General features: G+C 38.5%; 1 protein-coding gene across 2 annotated transcripts in view; it reads left to right on the plus strand.

The window, feature by feature from the left end:
- msraa (methionine sulfoxide reductase Aa) overlaps positions 1-23253 on the plus strand; it is a 132889-nt gene that overhangs the window by 62271 nt on the left and 47365 nt on the right. For both annotated transcript variants that reach the window (XR_010803902.1, XM_066677166.1), the window contains exons 4-5: positions 18166-18270; positions 21501-21607. Coding sequence is in view for 1 of the 2 variants with exons in the window: in XM_066677166.1 (XP_066533263.1) it covers positions 18166-18270; positions 21501-21607 (212 nt within the window). In the remaining variant the exon portion in view is untranslated. The remainder of the gene's footprint in view (positions 1-18165; positions 18271-21500; positions 21608-23253) is intronic.

Raw genomic sequence — 23253 nt, forward strand, 5'->3', positions numbered from 1 at the left:
TGTTATTTTTCTGAGGGGATGATGACTAGCACTCTGCATATGGGTTGGGGGAAGCAGGGTCGGGGTTTGTTTTGCTTAGCCCAAACCACATTTTCACGATTTAACCTAAATAAATAATAGAAGTTGGAATTTTTAACGTGGGAGGATTTGCCTAGGCTTTGCCAGCTGCTGGGTTATTATTTTTAGATTCAAACCTCTCTTGCTTAATCCTGCTTTGCATGGATTTAGGATTTGGAAGATTAGACATGCATTTATGTTCTTATCTGAAAAAGAAAAAAAAAAAACTACAACATGCGACACAAATTGAGCTAGGCATCTTGGGCTAGTGGGGGTGGGGTGGATGTGGGACAAACATTAACTCCATATCATAGAATGCCTGCCTGTGGTCTACATGTGCACAGACCCTTAGGGTGTGTGTGGGGTTGTTTGTTTGTTTTGCTTTGCTTTGTTTTTGGTATCTCTACTGCACCTTTCATAACTTTGCAAATATGGTCACTATTTTGATTATTTCATATTAAATTCAAATATCAGATTGCAGCTTCAGATTAAAGCATTAATTATATATTCAGTGCTTATGTTACGTTATGGTAGCAGGGTGTTTAGAGGAAAAAGAATAATAATTAAAAACAATATATTTTTGTTTTACTCAATGTCCATTTTAGATGATGTTCAATTGTAATTGACTGTAATCAAAAATCACTTCTTATAAAATTCAAAAGATATTTCCTCACCTTTTGCTAGCTCTCCAGTCTGTTTATGTGCTGGAAACCTGTCTACATTTTTGAAAGACTAATATCAGTAAATGAGTACAAAACAAAATGGCTGGATCAGACATGTTAAGATTCCTCTTTATCTGCTCACAGCAGAGAAGCTACAAAAAGAGACCTCCAAACATTGAAAATAATGAAAATAAATAAGGATTTTGCTTTATTCCTGCTCTAAAAATGACATAATTTTGCTGTTACCGATTATTTACGTAGAAACCCCACTCTAAATTCAGGCGAATGCTAACTGCATGAAGGTAAACACAGATTGAACGTTCTACAAACCTAAACAACTTGAGTTACACACCAGTGTCTGTGGTAATTGAAACAGAGAATTGAAACTTAAAGGCATGCTAAAATCAGCCACGTACAAACAGTAATTTTTCTCCTTAAACATACCATTCCACCTTAAAACATGCAGACATTACCTTTAAATAAAAGCAGAAGTGCTGCTAATTCAGTTCAATAGAACAATGCATTGGATGAAGTGCACCGAGGGGCTATATTCTTTTAAGTAATATAGCAGTAAATTCAATCTTGTTGTATTTTACTGTGCTTATTTTTATTTGCTTCTATTCCAGTTTAATTCTTATTTCTATAATTGCACTGTTATTTAGTGTATAAGAATTTTTTCACTATATGTACATTTGTGTGTATACAACATGAACAGATTGTATAGTTGCCATTATATACATAGATTAGCTATAACATTATAACCATCATCTTGTTTCTACACTCAGTGTCCATTTTCTTTATCTCCACTGACCTGACTGCAGTACCTTGTAGCTCTACCATGGGCTCTTCTAGCTCCTTTTTAGGAGTGCTGATTTAAGTCTAATAAAATAGGGGAAATGTAAATATAAAAAAAGATCCATTGAAAATACATATAGTTCAAACTTAATATTTTGACAAGGAAAATACAGCAATTCCCCCCCTCCTCTTTCCACTTCACAAATGGTATTATCTACTCTCTCCCCTCCCCCTCCCCCACCTCTCTTCCTGAAGCTGTGTGCGCACACACACTCGATTGCTGGGGTTTGCAGGCGAGTTCAGTAAGTGATGTTAGTTCGGATGAGGATTTCTGTACTTTATCACTCAGTCAGTACCAATACACTATAACTAACAGCACTCCTCATTTTTACTGAAAAGAATCACACGTCATTCTTTATGTTATCAATGTTAGGTAGGGTTTATATAGAAATCTGACTTTATTTTTCCAGGAGGCTAATGTTGCACTTAGCTGGTTGTCAATCAATCACTGTCCACTGTTTGAACTGGACAGATGAGAGCTGTTTTACCATGGGTAGAGCCAAGGTGTTAGACTAGTACTGTCTGTATATGTATTAGTTCATTAATGTTATAGAATTCAAATGAAAGAACAGAAGACATGATGAGATAAATGATGCCCACCCAATTCCTAACATGTGGGGCAGCTTTGGCCTAATTGTAAGAGGACCAGGCATTGTACCGCAAGGTTGCCGATTTGATCCCCAGGATCCATGGCTGAAGTACCCGTGAGCAAGGCACTGAACCCCTAAACGCTCCCCAGGCAGTCGTCCCCGCCACTCTATGTGTGTGTTCACAGCCCCTAATGCACTACTGTGTGTGTGTGTGTGTGTGTGTTCACTTCCAGAGGTGGGTTAAACACGGAAGACACATTTCATTGTCAGTCCTAAATAAATAGTCCTAAATGCTGAACTCATTTTATCTAAACAGTAACTGATTTAGCTGTAGAATAGCTTATATGACCTGGTTAAAAGGAGAGAGGACGTTCTCTACGTTCTATAACTGGAAGCCAGTAAAGCTGGTGGAGGACAGGGGACATATGGGTAGATTTCTGGCTGCACAATATTCATGTAGTCAGTAGGGCAGAGTGTATTAGAAGGTAAACCTTAGAATAGAGAATTATAATCTAATCATGATGTAATGAAAGAATGCACCAGTATCTCAGCATCTTTACAGGAAAGCAGAGGGAGGAGTCTAGCTATATTATGTAGATGGAAAAATGCAGACTTGGTTAGAGATTTGATATGTGGGACAAAGATGAGGGAAGGGTCAAACAGGACAAAGAGATGTCGTACAGAAGATAATGGGCTGACAGGGGTATATCATCAATAATGAGGGAACAATCTGAATAGTTGAATGGCTGACCTGGTACCAACAAACAGAATTTTTTTAGGGTTAAACTATATCTCTTCATAACAAATGTATGCAGGGTCTAGGAGGTGAAGGGTGGTCATGATCTCCTCAAGGTTGTTTCTTAGAGCTTTCAGAGTAAAAGAAAAAAATGCAGTTGAGGAGCTGTCCAGTGCTGAAATTAGTGAGTGCACACAATAGTACAATAGTACAGTACAGGAGATGTACGATTATATTTCTTGCAAATATTTAGAAATAAAAAGCATGCATTTGAATATGTACACACACACACACACATACATGGGTTGGACAATGAAACTGAACCACCTGTAATTTTAGTGTGGGAGGTTTCATGGCTAAATTGGACCAGCCTGGTTTTGCTGGTGCATCTGTGACCAAGACAGCAAGTCTTTGTGATGTATCAAGAGTCACGGTATCCAGGGTAATGCAGCATACAACCAAGAAGGGTGAAAGAAGGATATTAACTGTGGACGCAAGAGGAAGCTGTCTGAAAGGCATGTTCGGGTGCTAACCCGGATTGTATATAAAAAACATAAAAGCACGGCTGCCCAAATCATGCCAGAATTAAATGTGCGCCTCAATTCTCCTGTTTCCACTAGAACTGTCTGTCGGGAGCTCCACAGGGTCAATATACACGGCCGTGCTGCTATAGCCAAACCTTTGGTCACTCATGCCAATGCCAAACGTCGGTTTCAAAGGTGCAAGGAGCACAAATCTTGGGCTGTGGACAATGTGAAACATGTATTGTTCTCTGATGAGTCCACCTTTACTGTTTTCACCACATCCTGGAGAGTTACGGTGTGGAGAAGCCCCAAAGAAGCGTACCACCCAGAGTGTTGCATGCCCAGAGTGAAGCTTGGGGGTGGATCAGTGATGGTTTGGGCTGCCATATCATGGCATTCCCTTGGCCCAATACTTGTGCTAGATGAGCGCGTCACTGCCAAGGACTACCGAAACATTTTGGAGGAGCATGTGCATTCAATGATTCAAACATTGTATCCTGAAGGCGGTGCCATGTATCAGGATGACAATGCACCAATACACACAGTAAGACTGGTGAAAGATTGGTTTGATGAACATGAAAGTGAAGTTGTACATCTCCCATGGCCTGCACAGTCACCACATCTAAATATTATTGAGCCACTTTGAGGAGGTTTGTAGGAGGGAGTCAGGAAATGTTTTTCTCCACCAGCATCACATAGAGACCTGGCCACTATCTTGCAAGAAGAATGGCTTAAAATCCCTCTGACCACTGTGCAGGACTTGTATATGTCATTCCCAAGATGAATTGACGCTGTATTGGTTGCAAAAGGAGGCCCTACAAAGTGCTACAACGTGAAAATACATGTTTTGGAAGAGTAATATTTAAAATATTTGTTCACATGAGCTACATACATTCTATATTTTGAGACATGTCTCATCAGAAAAGCAGGAACATACATAGTCTTTCTCTATAGTGCACATATACAGCCACCTCTGTCTCTTTCCTCTTTTCTTTCTGGCTGTCAGCTTGTTAATCCCAGCAGGTGTCTATGCAGGAGCCTGTGTCAACAAGGGATTAAGGGCTGCAGTGATGATGACCATGTGCTATAGCTAAAACAAAAAGAGCACAAATGTTTGCACAGTTCAGATATATTAAACCTACACTGGTTTATGCTATATTTTTCCCCTAGTCTTCAGTCTTCAAGATTCATTATTCGCTTCATATCCTTTCTTTTTGGCTAGCATACCCTTCCCTTGTACTATGTGAGCCCATGGTTATAGAGCAGAGTCACATTTTATATATATATATATATATATATATATTAGAGAGAAAGAGAGAAAAGACTGAAAACTGCTGTTTTTATATCTGTGAAAATGTGTATGTTTATGTTAAAGAGGGGCATGATGAACAACATTGGGTCAGCTTTTTCCACCATTTTTCTTACCTCATGTGTTGATTGAAACAAAACAAAAAAAAGGATATCAGGCTTGACATAAAAAACGACAGGGTAGAATATTTAGCAAGTGGCAAATATTGCAGTGTTTGATCGTCATTCTGTTCACCTTGAACAGCACACCCTGCTGAAAGACTGGGGTGGGGGGCAGAGAGATGATAAGGTTGAACAGAGCAGAGAAATAGGGAAAGAGAAGAAATGTGAAAGGGTTGAGAGAAGAAATCGAGGGAGAGGAAGGAGAGCACCAGGACATGGTGCAAGAGAAAGAGGGAGAGAGAGAGGAAGGGAGAGAAGGGAGGGATGGAGTGGGAACTGGAGAATGGAGAGAGGGAGAGTGAGAATGAGAGCTGATGGAGATGGAGCTGTAGGAATGAGTTCACTGGGTTCATTACTCCTCCATAAGCCAACATGTAAGGGGCATTTTGGAGAATATTCTAGCAGGGCTTTTATGCATCGATTGCAATGCCGTTGTCTTGTTGCTTGGATGGGTCATCATTTGCATAACATACTGAAAGTATGTTACCATGAAGCTGAAGTACACTCACCAATTTTTTTTATATGAATATGTGGTAGATCTGTCATTGCTCATTAGAGTTTCTGTGGGAACAAACGTCATAAAATCTAAGAAAAAAATGATATGGTACATTATTGTCACTAAAGTGTAGATGTAAATAGTACATTTTAAGATACAACAGTGGTTTTAAAATCCAGCTGTGTATCCTAAAGGTACATTATATTTTCTTTTCCAGAAGGAGAGGTGAACATTTGTAATGTTTCTTTATAAAACTGTGAAACAAAAGAAAATTGTTTAAGTCCTTGATATGAAATGCGGAGTATGAAATCAACAAGTTTAAAGTCTATTCATTTAATAGAATATGGTACAATTATGATCTCTAATTAAAGGTACAGAATATGTACCCTTGAGTGTACCACAGTGACAGTTTTTCTGACACTGTAGGGTTTGTGCTTTTAAGCTTCCTAAGTCCCATACTCAGTTGGCATTACAAGGTTCTATCAGCAGTTCAGTTGGTATAATGTATGTCTGTGAGAAAATAAATTTAATGTCATCTTTAACTTGTTTCCAATGTGAAAGCTAATCTGTTAAGAGGGTTTATGTTGCTTTTTCAACATTACATAAACACCCTTTAAAGTTGAATGATGAATGAAATTGTCATGATGGATAATAGGAAGGCCAACAAGACGGTGTTCACCAAAACTGATGCTAACAAACTACAACTGTAAAAAAATTTCACATCCCATTTTGTGTTTATTTCTTACATGAACCACATCACATCAGCCAAAGAAGTTTCTTTTCTGAGATGAATAATACTGGATTTTCATTTGAAAGCAACATTGGTAACTTGGTTATAGAAATATCAAGCCACAAATTAAAATAAATATAGCCTTTAAAAAATTTTTTTATTGCCATAAAATGGAAGTTGAATACCTTCTAACATTTGAAATCTTTATCATTGCATTTAAAATGTGTTTTTTTTCAAGTTAGAAGCAATTTTGTATCTAGCCATATTCATTGCTAATATGAGTTGCTTAATTTGTTAGCTAGCTAGCTGAATTGTCATCTCTATTCATCACTAGCTATCTAACCAAAACTGACCTCATGGAATAGAGCAACTAATGTATTCTTGTGTGGAGGTTATCAGTTTACAAGAAAATTAAATAATAAAGGTACATATCTTCTTCCTACCTTCTTAATCAACATATAATGTAAATTAGCTGCTTAGCTAAGCAATATACATCTTTATAATATGCATCTAATTAGCTGCAATCTAGCTACCAGAGGAGCCAAATAAATGAACTAGCAGGTAAATAAATTATGTCCGTTTGAACCTGCAAAATAAATGTAATGACATAAAAAAATAGAATAAAATAAAATCAATATAATTATATAAAATATAAACATACATTATAATTACATACATTGAGATTGATGCAGAGGCACAAATCATACCAAGAAGAAATAAGGATAAAGTGTACATTTATTTATCTTTCATCTCACCCATATATACTTTAATTTATATTCAATTAAACATTTACGTGACCCATAAAACCTCAAAATTTCAAAATAAAATGATTAAATGTAATATATTGAAATACACTAACATACTTAAATGCTGATGAAAATACTATGGCTAAGTTTCCATACACATCTGAGTTTATTTACACAACCACGATTATGAAATATTCAGCTCATTCCATATTATTTCCAAATATTTGTTCATTATTTACATTAGTTTATAAAAAAACTAGATTAAATTTCTAGAGATTCTGATATTGGCGCTGTCCTATTTAAAACATGTATCTCCGTTTTTGTGTTCTTTTTTAGCTTAACATAATTTGAACACAGCTGTTGTTCTTCACATTGTGTGAAAATTTCATGATGAATAGACCAACAGAAATGCTCCAGAATTACTTGGAATTAATTTTTTTTTTCATTGACTTACACTGAAAGTTAAAGTTTTTTTCCTTCTGCTGTCTCTGTCCTGGTGTTAAGCCCACAGTGCAGTGTCTGCCCTTGTGCACAGCCTGCTCCATTTTGTGTGGTCTAGGGTGTCATCAGGAGCTGCGTTGACGATCTTCATATCTGCATTGATACGGTCCAACAACCGAATCTTTCTTCATCCCCTTGGTCGCCTAATTGGGCGATTTGTTGCAGGTCTGTTAGGAAAAATGAATCCAATGCACATGCTGTGTCCATACCAGCACAACCTTGCTTCGCTCATCTTTTCTTGGATGTTGCAAGTCCCCATGGGTCTCACTTGCGAGGAAGACATTGTCGATGTAGAGGAGCAACCATGGGTTGCGCACATGCAGATCAGCAGTGACTGTGTCTATGCAGAGGATGAACAAGAATGGCGAGAGGACTGAGCCTTAGTAAATACCAACAGTGATAGGAAAGGGCAGTGAGATTCCACATCAGATAGCACTAGTGGCACATGTGTAGAGGAGCTTGATCCAAGCCACAAAGGCCTCAGGTATACCGTGTGATTGGAGGGCATGCCAGATGAGGTCATGGGGCACCCTGTCAAAAGCCTTCTCCAAGTCAAGGAATGCCATATGAACTGGCTTGTTCTCTTCTCATGGTTCTTCTCCAGGAGAAGGCAGACAGCATGGATTGTGTCCGCGGTGCCACAGCCTTGCACTGGTTGGGTGACATGGAAGCAATGCACCAGAGTCGTGCATCAAAAACTCCCTCAAAGATCTTCATGTCGTGGCAGAGAAGGCGAATCAGGTAGTAGTTGGAACAGTCATCTTTACCCTTCCAACAGTAGTTGGAACATCATCTTTACCCTTCTAGATGAGCACTGTGGTGCTTGCTAGCCAGATGCTTGGGACATCAACCTCACTTATAATGCGATTAAAGAGATCGATAAGGATGGTGATGCCTCAGCTGGAATACTGTCGGGGCCAGTCATCTTTCCATTCCTCATATTCTTAATTGCTGCAGCTATCTCGATGCTGGTGATGTGCGGGATGGGTCCATGCACAAGGTCTGCACTTTGGAACGGTGGATGGTAAAATTCATGGCTGTAAATCCCCGAGAAGTATTTGCTGAGAATGGCAGGCAGGTGTCGCAGGACCTGATTACTGCTGTCCTTAATACATTTGGCTTGGTCAATATTTTATGTAGAGTGATGGCGTGCGTTGGCAATGTGGTAGATCTTGTTTACACCTGCGGATGTTTCAAGTTCTGCATACAGCTGTTCATAGTGTGCAGCTTTTTCCTCCGCCACTGCTTTTTTTGCTGCTTAATTGCAGAACTGAATCTGCATTCGATTGACACCACTGCTTAAAGGCCATCTTCTTCTCCTTGACAGTTTTTTGCACTTTTTTGTTCCACCACCATGTTTGTTTGCTGATGTAGTATGCCCCTGGTATTGTCTGTCCAAAGATCTCATATGCAGCCTCCAGGATCTGTTGAGCTATGCTGTGTCCAGTGTTTGGCTGGGATCCATTTCCAGTTGTTCCAAGGCCACCCTGAACTGTTTTCTGTACTCTGGCAATCGCCATCATTGAATGCATGCAGGCCCAGTGGTCCATAATTGTCGGTGCTGCCCAAGGTCCAGGCACACCTCCATGACAAGGGGGTGGTGTTATGGGGCAACATTTTCAGAGGGGATTACCTTGACGTTAGTCACCAACTTCAGGTCGCATCTTCTCAACAGCAAATAGTCAATCTGTGAGGCTCAGGCATCGCTGGCATAGGTGATCTGGTGTGAGGGCCTCTTCTTAAAAAAATGTGTTAGTTACAACAAGATCATGGGCCTCTGCACAATCCAAGATTCAGCAGCCATCATTGTTCTGGGTGCCATACTCCTGGCCACCATGTTGATATTCGTATCCATTCCGCAAGGTGCCAATAGGCCCATTCAAATTACTACCTACTATAATATGTTCTTCGGGGCCCACCACACACAGGTAGTCTTCCAGCTGATCCCAGAATTCTGCCTTGACATTATTGGGGCAGCCAGGTTGTGGGGCATAGCAGGAGATGACTTGCAGGGTCTTGATAGACATGAGGCGGTCAGAGATGCGGTTGACCTTAATGTATAGCTTTCTGCTAAGCATGATGCACACACCATTCTTGCTTGCTTGGGTACCATTGTAGTAAATCTTGTATTCTTCACTGATGTTTTTGGCCTTTGCTCCCTTCCACTTTCTTGAATGCATGCAATGTCGATGCTGCTGCTTTTGAGGGCGGCAGCAAGTTCAAGGCTTCATTCAGTCATTGCACTGAGGTTTATAGTACTAAGTCGTAGGTAGACTTGCTTCTTGCTTCTTGTAGGTGGATGCACCTTGTGTGCGGGGGACACTCTAGCACGTTCCAAAAATCATTTAGGCATTGCATATCATTAATGTGACCACACAATATATTTAATAGAGTGTCACTCCACCAGTCTTGACCCTCTTGAACTCGCAAACTAGAAGGCCAGTATCAAACCTCCCTTTTATTGCTAAGATTCTAGAAAAAGTCATGTCACAGCAGTTGTGCTTACCTACAACACTCTGACATTCATGAAATTTATTTATGAATAATTTTATTTAGATGTATTTAGACCAAATCACAGCACTGAAACAGCTCTAACAAGGGTAACTAATGACTTAATCCTTTCACTTGATAAGGGCTGTATCTCTATATTGGGGCTACTTGACCTTACTGCAGCGTTTGACACCATAGTAGATGTAGGATAAATGCTACAGGTCCCAAGGTGCATTGTATTAACTACACTGAGGCCAGACTGGTGCTCTACCCTACAAATAAACAGATTATTTCTTAGAGTTAACAGTTCCGTTTGAAATACGCAGACTGAGGTGAGGGAACACAGGCACATGTAAGACTGGTGGAGATAGCCGTTAGGGGATTTGTAGACAAATTGGCCACATCCCTGCGTGTGCAGTTAGGCACATCTCATTGAAATTAAAGACTGGATGATTCATTTTCTTCTTCTACTTACAAAATATTGCCAAATTTCTGCATATTTTATCCTTAAAAGATGCAGAAAAACTAGCCCATTCATTCTTAACTTAATGGCTAGACTACTGCAATGTGCTGCTGGCAGGGAGCTTGTGCAAAGCATTACACAAGCTTCAGTTAGTTGAAAATGCAGCAGCCAGAGTGCTCACTAAAAGTTAGCTAGAAAATTCGACCATATAACCAGTTCCCTTGTCCCTACACTGGCTTCCCGTAAAATTTTGCATTGACTATAAAATACTCTTATTTTATAAATCTCTAAATGGTTTAGGCCCACAGTAACTTACTGAACTTCTCATACCTAATCACCCATCACATATGCTTTGTGTCATTACGTTTGCAGGAAGCCTGTCTACTCTTAGTTTGTTGCATTAAGAACAACAATGCAGGACACACTTTTGGTTAATCACTCACTTTCAGGTTACCTATTCTGTACTTATGTTATAACTGGTTTTCATATTATCACTATCACAATCATAGTTTTTTAGTTAGCTTTCTGGTAACCATCAACCAGACTCCAAACAACCATGGATGCTTTTTGTAGGGCAATTTTGCCCCTACTGGACCATAAGCCTACTAACTAGCCTATTTTTCCTCCTTGTCTGACTTTTTTTCTCCTGTCTCTATCAATTCACTTGTACTTCTTACTGCTTTGTGGCAACTTGCTTTGTGTACACTTACTGCTTTGTGGCAACTTTCTGTTGTGAAAAGTGCTATATAAATAAAATTTGATTGATTGATTGATTGATTGATCCATCTGACATTGACAACCTTCTCTGTTGGTCTAATTCCCGATGATACTGCGTGGAGGTGTCAGGCTTGGTAAACAAGAGAGACGCTCACGGGTGTTTAACAGAAAGAGATTTACTTTAGGGATGTGCAAAGCACACCGTAAAGAGAAAGCAGTCACAGCAAAAGGGGCAATCCAAAGAATAGTGAGGTACAGGCTGGGGTCAAAAACACAACGTACTAAACAATAGCAGTCCGGAACCAAAAACACAGAGTCAAGTGGAACGTAAGCAAGGGTCATACACGGATTGGCTTTCAGAAACAAGGTTCGCTCGGTAAGTAACATAAGGTTAGCAATACTTCGCAAATGGTGAATGCAAGAGTCCGGGTTTATATGGTGAGTGAGTGATTGTGACTAAAACGAAACAGCTGTGAATTAAAACTCAGGTGACCTGGAGCATGTGAGAGGGGTTCTATTGGGTGGTGAAGTCAAGTGACCATCAGCTGAATCATGGGAATTGAAGTCTTCTGAGTCCCTCCCAGACTCAAGTGGTACTGCGTCCTGAACTGAGGGAGGAAGCGAGACGTCCGCAGAGACAGGCGTGACAGGAGGTGGTTGTAAGGATTTGCCGGCCTTTTTTTCCTTTTCCTGTAAAGTTACTACTTTGGGAGATGTATTGGACAGTGATGATATGATTTTGGAAGCCTCAAACCTGTACTCAGTGTAGACAGAAAACTATGCACACAAAATGTAAAAAACCATATTGAAATGTTGCAGGAAAAAAAGCACTTACAACAAATGTAAAATTTATTTTTTTGTTAATTTGTACAGCATGTATTTGATGTCTTAATAACAGAACTTCCACTCTCTTTTAATTCTGCCTCTATGGAAAACAGCAGACTGTTTCGATATATTTCACCTTTTGTCATGGTTAATACCTTGCTACAGTATTGCCTAGTAATGAAAGTAACCCCACATGTTAGTGCTTTATTACTTTTTTAATATCACAGCAATATAGATTTGCTGAAGATACTGAAGAAAACTGGCCCCCACCAAACTGAAGCAGCGAGTAAGAGGAAGTGCATGTCTTTGAAAAATACATTAATCTAGAAGATGGATAAAGATTTACCACAGGTGACCAAACCCTTGTTTTTAGGTTAGGTTTGTTTTGGGTTAGGTTTGTTTTAAGGCAAGAAATCAAAACACTGTACTACAAATAAAAATCACATATAATTTGGGAATAACTTGTAAAAGGGAGTAAACATAACTAAATATCTGGTAAATAAAGTGCTGTTAATTTGACATAATTCTAAGTTGTTTGAAGCTGATGAGCTTTCCAGTCGAGGTGAATAAACATATATTCACTTAAGTACATGATTAAAAAAAGGCTATATGAAATGTCAAATATAATAGTCAATTATATGCCTAAAAGCCAGAAACTTAAATATCAACACTATGAAATTAAAACCTCAGAATATATATACAAACCGAATTCCAAAAAAGTTGGGACACTAAACAAATTGTGAATAAAAACTGAATGCAATGATGTGAAGGTGCCAACATCTAATATTTTATTCAGAATAGAACACAAATCACAGATCAAAAGTTTAAACTGAGAGAATGTATCATTTTAAGGGAAAATATTTTTGAAGTTTCAAAATTTCATGGCGTCAACAAATCCCAATAAAGTTGGGACAAGGCCATTTTTTACCACTGTGTGGCATCCCCCCTTCTTCTTACAACACTCAACAGACGTCTGGGGACAGAGGAGACCAGTTTCTCAAGTTTAGAAATAGGAATGCTCTCCCATTCATGTCTAATACAGGCCTCTAACTGTTCAATCGTCTTGGGCCTTCTTTGTCACACCTTCCTCTTTATGATGCACCAAATGTTCTCTATAGGTGAAAGATCTGGACTGCAGGCTGGCCATTTCCCGGATCCTTCTCCTACGTAGCCATGATGTTTTGATTGCTTCAAAATGTGGTCTGGCATTATCTTGTTGAAAAAATTAAGGGTCTTCCCTGAAAGAGATGACGTCTAGATGGGAGCATATGTTGTTCTAGAACCTAAACATAGTTCTCTGCATTAATGGTGCCTTTCCAGACATGCAAGCTGCCCTTGCCACAAGCACTCATGCAACTCTATACCATCAGTGATGCAGGCTTCTGAACGGAGCGTTGATAACAACTTGGGTTATCCTTGTCCTCTCTGCTCCGGATGACATGGCGTCCCAGTGTTCTATAAATAACTTCAAATCGTGACTCATCTGACCACAGAACAGTCTTCCATTTTGCCACACTCCATTTTAAAAGACTCCTGGCCCAGTGCAAACGTCTGAGCTTGTGGAGCTTGCTTAGAAATGGCTTCCTCTTTGCACTGTAGAGTTTCAGCAGGCAATGGCGGATGGCACAGTGGATTGTGTTCACTGACAATGCTTTCTGGAAGTATAGAGTATCCAGTAGAATTTTACGGCCTTGACCCTTACGCACAACAATTGTTCCAGATTCTCTGAATCTTTTGATGATGTTATGCACGGTTGATGATGATAACTTAAAAGTCTTTGCTATTTTACGCTGGGTAACACCATTCTGGTATTGCTGCAATATCTTTCTTCACAACAATGGTGGAATTGGTGATCCTCTTACCATCTTGGCTTCAGAGAGACACTGAAACTCTGAGAAGCTCTTTTTATACCCAGTCATGTTGTCAATTGACCTAATTAGTGTTAATTGGTCTTCCAGCTGTTCGTTATATGCTCAATTTCTTTTTTCCAGCCACTTATTGCTACTTGTCCCAATTTTTTGTTTGACACTGTGAAATTTTGAATCAACATGTTTTTCCTTTAAAATGTTACATTTACTCAGATTAAACTAGTGATCTGTCATTTATGTTCTATTACGAATAAAATATTGCCATTTGCCATCTCCACATCATTGCATTCAGTTTTTATTCACAATTTGTTTAATGTCCCAAATTTTTTGGAATCCAGTTTGTGTATATATATATATATATATATATATATATATATATATATATATATATCTGTAGTACCTTTATGATGAATACATGCATAAAAATGTTTTGAAATGTATAAAGTGTGATATGAAGCCCTATATTCTTTTATTTTGGTTGGCTTACTTGAAACACACAGATGCATTAAAGCTGACCCTGGAGCTTGGTTAGCTGTCAAATTGAGGTATTTACATATTTGAATTCCACAAAGCTGCACCTGCAATCTTCTACTGTTTTTACACATATAGTGTGCGATAACAGGGGCAGCCGTGGCCTTAAAAATGCAGTTTCTTCCCTCAATCTATGGCTGAGGTGCCCTTGATCAATCATTTTAAACATCAGGGGCTTAGCCCAAATGTCCAGAACCATACTCGCCTCTTAAGGTTTATTTGCCTTTTACAGCAGTGATATGAACTCTTTTTCTGGCTCTTTTTTAGCCATCTGAGACATCAGAATCCCTAAATAAATCAGTATATGTGCAAAACCTAAAAGTTGCTGACTAATAGCAAACATTCCTTTTAAAAGCACATTCATGGCTTGTTTTGCTATTCTGCTTTTAATTACATTTAGTATATTCATTATACCAACAGGCCTGTGTAGAGAGGCAGTGCTTACTATTAATTATAATATTTGCCATTAAAGTTTTACATAACTTTAATAAAATACTAAAATTTGTATCAATTAGCATAATTTACCATATTTACCATATTTTTCTTATTTTCAAATATATTACATTACATTTACATTTTACATTTGGATATAACATCTAAAGAGGCAAATAAGTCTGGCATTTCTCCTATATTAATGGGTCAGAAGAAAAATTTTAGGTCACTTTCGCAGAGTCCGACATGAATCTTACAAGCCTCAGTTTTACATCTAATATTTTAACACTTTATTCATTCATTCATTATCTGTAACCGCTTATTCAGTTCAGGGTCGCAGTGGGTCCAGAGCCTACCTGGAATCATTGGGCGCAAGGCGGGAATACACACTGGAGGGGGCACCAGTTCTTCACAGGACAACGCACACACTCACACAGTCACTCACACCTACGGACACTTTTGAGTCGCCAATCCACCTACCAACATGTGTTTTTGGACTGTGGGAGGGAACCGGAGCACCTGGAGGAAACCCATGCGGACATCGAACCCACAACCTCCAGTTGTGCCACCGTGCCGCTAAAACGTTATTAACATTCAAAATTACCAAAGCTCTATCTCAAGGATTCTGAACTTAGCCAGCGCTAACCGCAACTGATGTTTGTTTATTATGTCTACCAACTCCCCCACTCACTGTGGACTCACCTGAAACATCTTTCTGCTGATTCACTCCTCTTCAAAACTTTATGTTTACTATCCACCACTGCTTGTTCAAGCTTACTTACTGAGGTGAGTGACTGACAGGGTTACCAGGTCTAGTGTTTGTCAGAACTCCAGCAACAACAACCAGCTAAAAGAATTCCAAGATTGTTTTTAAATCTTTAATTAGTATAAATTAGAAGGCAATAATTTTTTCAAACAGTCCAATTAGTGAATTTTTAATGTTTAATTATTAACTTTTTTGTTTATTTGTTTGTTTGTTTGTTTTTTTATTTAGTATCTAAAAAGGTTTTGGGGGGCTTTTGGCAAATCTTCCGGGCCCTATAAGCCACCTCCTCACTCGTACCCTGGTGTTCACTACCAAGGATTAAATGCAGAGGTCAAATTTTACTGCAGTGTTGACAATGACAATAAAGCACAAATTTCATAACAGGTTTCACTGGGTGTCTTGTATGAGTAGCTTAGCTGTGATGTTCTGTATTCTCCTGTTCAGAAAATAGGCACACTACAGTGAAGAACTATTGTCCCTAAGACCCTGATGAATCATTCAAACCAAAACACTCAGCTGTTTTTACATATAGAGAGACACACAAACACACATATCAAGCTATCCTGGTTGGAGTAGGAACTTCTGTGCTTGGTTAAAACTTATATCACTTTCACAATGCTGGATCACAGAGAAGAGAGAGAGAGAGAGAGTGACAAAGAAAGTGAGGCATGCCTCTTTTGTCTGTCTGACCCACTTCTATCCTTTTTCTGTTTTTACTAAAGGCTAAGCCTCTGTATAAAATCTACTTGCATTCCCAGTTCTTTATATATTATCTTCCTGTTTTTAGGTTTTGTAGTTTGTGTGCATCTCGGAGGACAACAAAAATGACACTGATTGGCCTAATGGTGGCGCTATAGCGAAGCGAAACACGTTTAGGTCCATGTCTCCTGAACCATGAAGCATAGAGACGAAATTTTTTCCTGATTCCTTGGGTCCTGACAAACCAAAAACGGATTAGTTAAAATTTAGTTCTTTAATTTTGCGCTAATTTGCATAATTTGCTAAATCTACTTTTGCGGACTAGTCCGGGGATTTTTGTCCAATTCTCATGAGCTATCTAGGATTGCTATCTAGGATAGCACTATCTAGGATTGCAGTGGCACCACAATTTTATCATGTCATCTGATCCTCATACTGATCAAGCATGTGCAGTTTTGAAATTTTTGGGGAAAACTTTTTTGAGTTATAGGTGCATTTGTGATTTGTAGAATTCATGCTGGATCTCTATTATTGGGAGGGGCCTGTAAGCCACATAGTGATGACATCAACATTTTATTGATAATTATTATAGGTCAGGTCTTTAGGATTCGGCTTATACCACATATGTCCATGTTAGGAAAATATCCAAAGAGTAGTTCTCCCTTAAATGGTTCTGTATGTGCATTTCTAACATGAAAGACTATAACTGCTTAGCAACACTATGCTACAGTATTACATTCTTTCACCACCAGATAGAACTACAAAACTAAATATTGTTTTGTTGATCTATATGGAGTTTAAGATCCTTTTCACCTGCACAGGTCAATGGTCATACCATATGAATGTGAATATTTATCATAATTAAAATGTATAAAGTCACCTATATCTGTTCAAGTGGCCATTTACCCTGACTCAGTACATCAGAATAAAACAAACCATAACAAAAGGTATTTCCTGATTAGTTATAATCATCAAATTAAAATAAATAAAGGGCTGAGATATATCAGTCTGTGTGTAATAAATGAGTATAATATACAAGTTTAACTCTTTGAATGGAACTACTGAAATAAATCAACTTTTTCATGATATTCTAATTTTATGATCAGCACCTGTAATATACAAGTTTATAGTATATAATGTATATAGTAATATACAATATTAATATTCTGAAGGAGTCTGTCCGATTTTAAAAGCACTGCTCACACATTACATACATCACACAAAGGCCCTCTGATATCACACAGAAACAAACACCTCAGAGACTGTAGAACACATGTCACAAACACAATCACCTATTACAAATAATCTGACACTGCACATACCTACTTGGCTCATTGTCTAACAATTTTGCCATAGCCACAAATGTCAAAACATCCTCTCCCAATCAATTCATAGTACAGAAGTTGTCAGATTTGACTTGACTGCCATATTAAGCCAGTTTGTGATTTGTAATTTTGACCTAATTACTTCTGATCTGAACCCTCGTCCCCCTATTGCCTGTAGAGGAAAACATTATAGTTCTCCATGAACCATTTCTATCCACCATGTCAGGTTCAGAGGGATAGCAATTATTTCCGCACTTGTGTGCTGAAATGATGTGTACCAGCCCAAACACATCCAGCAGCCATTTTCAGCACCTGGAGAAATTGCCTAGCTTTGTGCCCCTGATGAAAAGGTCAAAAGGTATGGAACATTAATTAGTATGATGTTCTCACTTTACTGGATGGGGAGAGATGGTGAGTGTCAAGGCAAGGTTATTGTGCCCTGGTGACCTCATCAGGATGAGACAGCACTCCTATTCTCTCCAGCTGTTGCAAATGTACTATAACCTCCAGTGTCTGAGGACAATACATGTTTGTATAATGAAAAGTGTGTATAATATTTCTCATGCTGTAGTTTGAAATTAGTGTTTAAACTTTGCCACCTTGAACCTTGAGCATCTCCACAAATCCCTGACCTGTGTCATATGTAGTATACACAGTCTTTGACCTGTTTTCCCTATTGCAGGTAAAACAGGCCATGCTGAAGTGGTCCGGGTAGTGTATGTGCCAGAAAAGATCTGCTACGCAAATCTGCTCAAATTGTTCTGGGAGAACCACAACCCCACCCAAGGTGAGCTTACACCCAGCCATATAATATCACACCATCACTGAGGAAAAATTGTATTATATACTCACCATACTTTTATTACCTAGAATATTAGACACCATATAGGGCTGGATAATACATTGAGTATTAGTTCTGTATTTGCAATGAGATTTTGCAAATGTCTCATCGTAGTATACGTTCACAAGCAGGTAAATGTGACCCAAATCCAATCTGTTTTTACATATGTGGTACAGATGTGTAGTTTGTGTGGCTTTGTGAACAGCACCAATCACATTGAACCTGATCTTTTAAAATTAGATTTGGGCCACTTTCAGATGTGTTATTGAAATCCAATCCAAATTCCCTCTGTGGCAATGCAACTCTGTCTGAATGGCCAGATCAGAATCCATGTGAATTTACCATGAACTATTTAGAATGAAATGCTTTGGACTCTACACTACAGTCCAAAGCATTTTCATTTTAATTTATGACATGAAACAGCCTGGTGAAATCAGTTTCGTTTTGCATTACTTTTGCTGACAATTGTTGTCTTTTAAATGTTCTATATAAATAAAGTTGTCTTGCCTTGTAAAAATATTTAGCAAGGCACGACTAAGAGGTTTGTTTTAGTCTGTGGATTTGAAGTGGTATAAAACTGCAAAACAATCATGTAAACAACACATTTTAAAAATCTAAATATTGGTTTTTAGTATCACCACTTGATTTAATTCAGTTATTCATTGGATAGTGAAGGAAGGACAGACTGTGGATATAGTTGCCAAATATATGAGAGGAACTGAGGTGTTAAATGGAAGCAGATGTATAGAACTGTTCTGAATGTGGGAGGGAAATGACCAGCCAAACTTTTGAGGTTAACTTGATTCTTTCATGAAGTGTATAGATACATTATTTGGCCAAAGGTTTGTTGACACCTGTGGTCCGATGATTTTTATGGAAATAAAGTATTTGAATTTTAAGGAGTTTTGTCCCCCCTTTTGCTGCAGCTAAAACTTCAGCTCTTCCTCAAAGGCTTTTGGCTACTTGTTGGAACATTTATTTTAAAGATTTAGATTGCATTCAGCCAAAAGAATGTCTGGAATAAGGTCTGAGGTTGGATGGTTAGTTCTGTATCACAAACGCCTCTCCATCTCATTCCAAATGTGTTGGATTGATGGAGATCCAATGAACCAAAGAACAGATGGGCAAATAGGCATGCCATTTCATTTCACAATCTCCTGTGGAGTTCCAATGGATTTTTAAAAATGCATTAAAAACAATATTCTGTGGTTTGTTAATTCTGTTGAATATTTATCTGACAAATTTTGCTCCATTTGCTAACTCTCCATTCTGTCTGTGTACTGGTAACAGGTCTAATGTGTTTACGAAGCCCCAGTGTCAGTAAGCGGTTAAAAAAAAAAAAAAAAAAAAAAAAATTGGCTTGTTCAGACATGCTAAGCTTCCTGTCTCTCTACTCACATCTGAAAAAACAGCAAAAGAGACCTCCAAATGCTGAAAATAAAGAAAAGAGATGAGGATATTTCTTTATTACTGCTCCATAGGTGGGAAATATTGACTTATTTTTGCTGTTTCAGATTAGAGAGGAACCCACTTCAAATTCGGTTGAGTACTAACTGTATGAAAGCAAACACAGGCCAAACAAAACTACTCAAGTTAGAAATTAGTTTCTGTGGTAATTCAAACTGTGAATTAAAACTTACATGCAAATTAAACTTCAAACACGTACAAACAAAAGTCATTTTTCTCCTCAAACATATTGTTCCACTTTAAAAGACACTAAGCTCCTGAATGTAAACAAGCCAGAGAGAACCGCAGTTCCCCACAATTGTAGATTTCCCCTTTAAAGGCTAAGCACCAACTATATGAAAGTGTCAAACAAGTAAATACAGTGGAATTTGAGTTCCTAACTTGTGTTTATTGATAGTCAGAAAATGTGTTACTTCTTACTAATTCAAGGAATAAGGTTTAAAAGACCGTTGGTCGTGGTCCACCCCCAACCCCCCCCCCCCCCCAAACTCTAATAGGCGTCTTGCATGTGACATAGATGGTGGACAACAACTCTAGAAGTTGCACTTAATTTAATGCAAAATGACGAAAAGGTGTGTTGTTTTTGGCTGCAATAATTCAATGTACAGTGGCACATCTGTGCACAAATGGCCCAAAGATCCCAAAATATCCAGAAAATGGACTAAATTTAAACTTTAAACGGACACTTTGGAAAGGACCATCCACTCACTCTGTTATCTGTAGTGCTCATTTCACTGGCGCTTTTTGAACAATATGGGCATGTAAGGAAACCAACGAAAGGTGTTCAAGAGCCTCTGTATACATGGTAAGTACATTTACTTCGCCTGTTTTAGTTGGTGTTAGTTAACGGTAGATTGACTTGCTAAACTCGGAGGCTCAGATTATACTAGGCTACGTATCGCTAGTTGCATTACGGAGGTTTATAGTGTCGGATGAATTCGAGTTCGACTTCGATCACATTTACAAGAATAACGGTACCTCTAAATTTGAGCTTAGCTTATTACTAGGCTATTGTCATGTATAATGTTGGTTATTTAGCTAGCTAGATACTGTCATAACAGTCAGTCATAATGGTGTTTGACCGCGGCATTGTTCAGCTGTTCTCCACCAGTGACGTCACACTGTTTCGTTCAAGAATTTCCTTAGCGAGCTCTGGTTTTTCCGTCAATTTAATAAAATTGTCGGTTTTAAAGCAAATTAAGCATGCTATTTTTGTTTTAATTCATATTTATATATGTCAGTAACTATAATAATGTGAAATATTCATTGAGGTCCATTAAGTGGTGCTTAGCTTTTAAGAGTGCACTAAACATAAATGGGGTGTTCTTAAACTGATGGAAACTTGTTCCTAATTTGCTGTTAAAAGTCATGTATGATGTGTTGGTGTTGTCTTATTGTTGTCAGTAATTACTTCAAGAATGCTACTGAGTCAGCTTCAGAATCTGGATGAAGATGAACAGAGCTCTGATTAAAATTATGCTCTATGTTCTGTAGATACAAGGTTGATTGGGAGTTTGTCTCTTCAGAGATAAGTTACAAAAAAATGCCTATGGAAGCTGGATGCTAATTTTGCAATAGAAAAAATGGGATTTCAGGCAGGCCGCTGGGACACAAACACAATTTCTAAGTTTGACTCCTGTATGTGTGTGTGTGTGTGTGTGTGTGTGTGTGTGGGTGTGTGTGTGTACCTGTGGTTCTCTTGCTTACAGGAATGCGGCAGGGTAATGATGTGGGAACAACCTATAGATCAGCCGTCTATTGTTACACCCAAGAGCAGCTCCACCAGGCTCTAACTTCAAAGGAGGAATATCAAAAGGTTTTCCACCACTCATTATGTTTTTCTCTCATAATAACGTACATGTACTCTTTTGAATAGTGTTTAGAGAAGTGTTCACAATAAGCAAATGAGGCAACACTTTCTCATGACCACTCCCACCTCACACTCAGTTGAACAGTTTGGATTTGAAACACTGAAATACAACTAGACTGTAAGACATTTTTTCACTTTACAATTCATATGACTTGCTTGGCAATTTCTCTTTCACAACTAACATGTAAAGGGGACATATTATACCTCTTTTTTAATTAGATTAGGTCTATGGACTATACAAAAAGTGTTCATGAAGTTCTTTGCACAAAATCACTCTCACATAAAGAGATCTCATCAGCTCTATTCTTGCCAGTTTCAGTCCCTTTCAGAATGAGCCATTTAAGGGATCTGTCACTTTTATGCAAATAATCTACTGTTTACACCCCACCCATTATATACAGGAGGTCCTCGGTTTACGTCAGTCCCGAGTTACGATGTTTCAGGGTTATGACACATCTCCCATTTACTGTATAAAGCCTTGTTTCGACTTAAGTGGTTTTGCGTTGTAAACGTCGTAACGCGAAGGTGTTTGGTGTGCGCAGCGGAACAATACATGGTTACGCGGCTCGGGACTGAGGAGGACAGCGTCACCCCAGTTGTTAGGATAGGATAAGTGCTTACAGTATGTACGTATGTTCTGACTTACACCGAAAATCTGTTTATGATGCGACGTAGGAATGGATCAACATTGTGGACCACCTGTATTTACTTAGGTGAGGAGTGGTGTCAGGGTGGTTCTATGCAAGTTTTCTTATTGTGATATGTTTAAAGGAGCAGTAGAGACCCAAGTGGAAATAAAAAAAAAAGTGAGTGCTTAATAATATGTCCCCTTTAACTAACATTAGCATATCATATCAATGTTTTGAATAAATGTTTAATATTTTTAGGAAGCTCATACTAGAAATTACTGTTACTGCTATAATGACACTTACTGTAAGGGATTTTTTATGATATACTGAATGACCACTGGATTAGGAACACCTAGGAACATCTACTCATTATTAGTCCATTTTATCAGCTTCATTCCACACCTCCACTCCACACTGTGACCTTCACAGATTCCCGGGTGGAAGAACAGTTCGCACAACGGCTAGGTGAGCTGGCCTGCCCCTGATAGCTAGTTGCTAATTCTAACCGCAAGTTACAGCTGATAAGTGGTTATGGCTAACTGCAAGGTACAGAGGATAATGAAAGTAAAAACACAACAACTGATGTCAGAAATGGGTTTATCCGAGGAAAACCACTGTTGTGAGAAGTATGCCCAGTGCTTAAATCCTTAAAAGCAAATATAATTATAAAAAAGAAGTTCCGAGCACGTACGCTAAAATAGGCACCAGAGGAACCAATGGAGATGCTAATGTGGTAGCACAGCTAGGTCATGTGCTCAAACATCACCCTAGCAACCACCATTCCAGAAAAAGAATAACAATAACAAAATATAAAGAATAACAAAATAACCTAACAAAAAAGAAAAGTAGTAATTTGGACTGTGAATGGAAAAGTGCTAAATTGTGGCAAAATCTATTTAATCACCAGTGGTCAGCCCAGAAAACACTGTGCAAAACACCAGTGAACCTCCAATTTTGCCCTCA

The sequence above is a fragment of the Hoplias malabaricus genome, chromosome 7 (assembly GCF_029633855.1).
Source record: "Hoplias malabaricus isolate fHopMal1 chromosome 7, fHopMal1.hap1, whole genome shotgun sequence".
Classification (NCBI taxonomy): domain Eukaryota; kingdom Metazoa; phylum Chordata; class Actinopteri; order Characiformes; family Erythrinidae; genus Hoplias; species Hoplias malabaricus.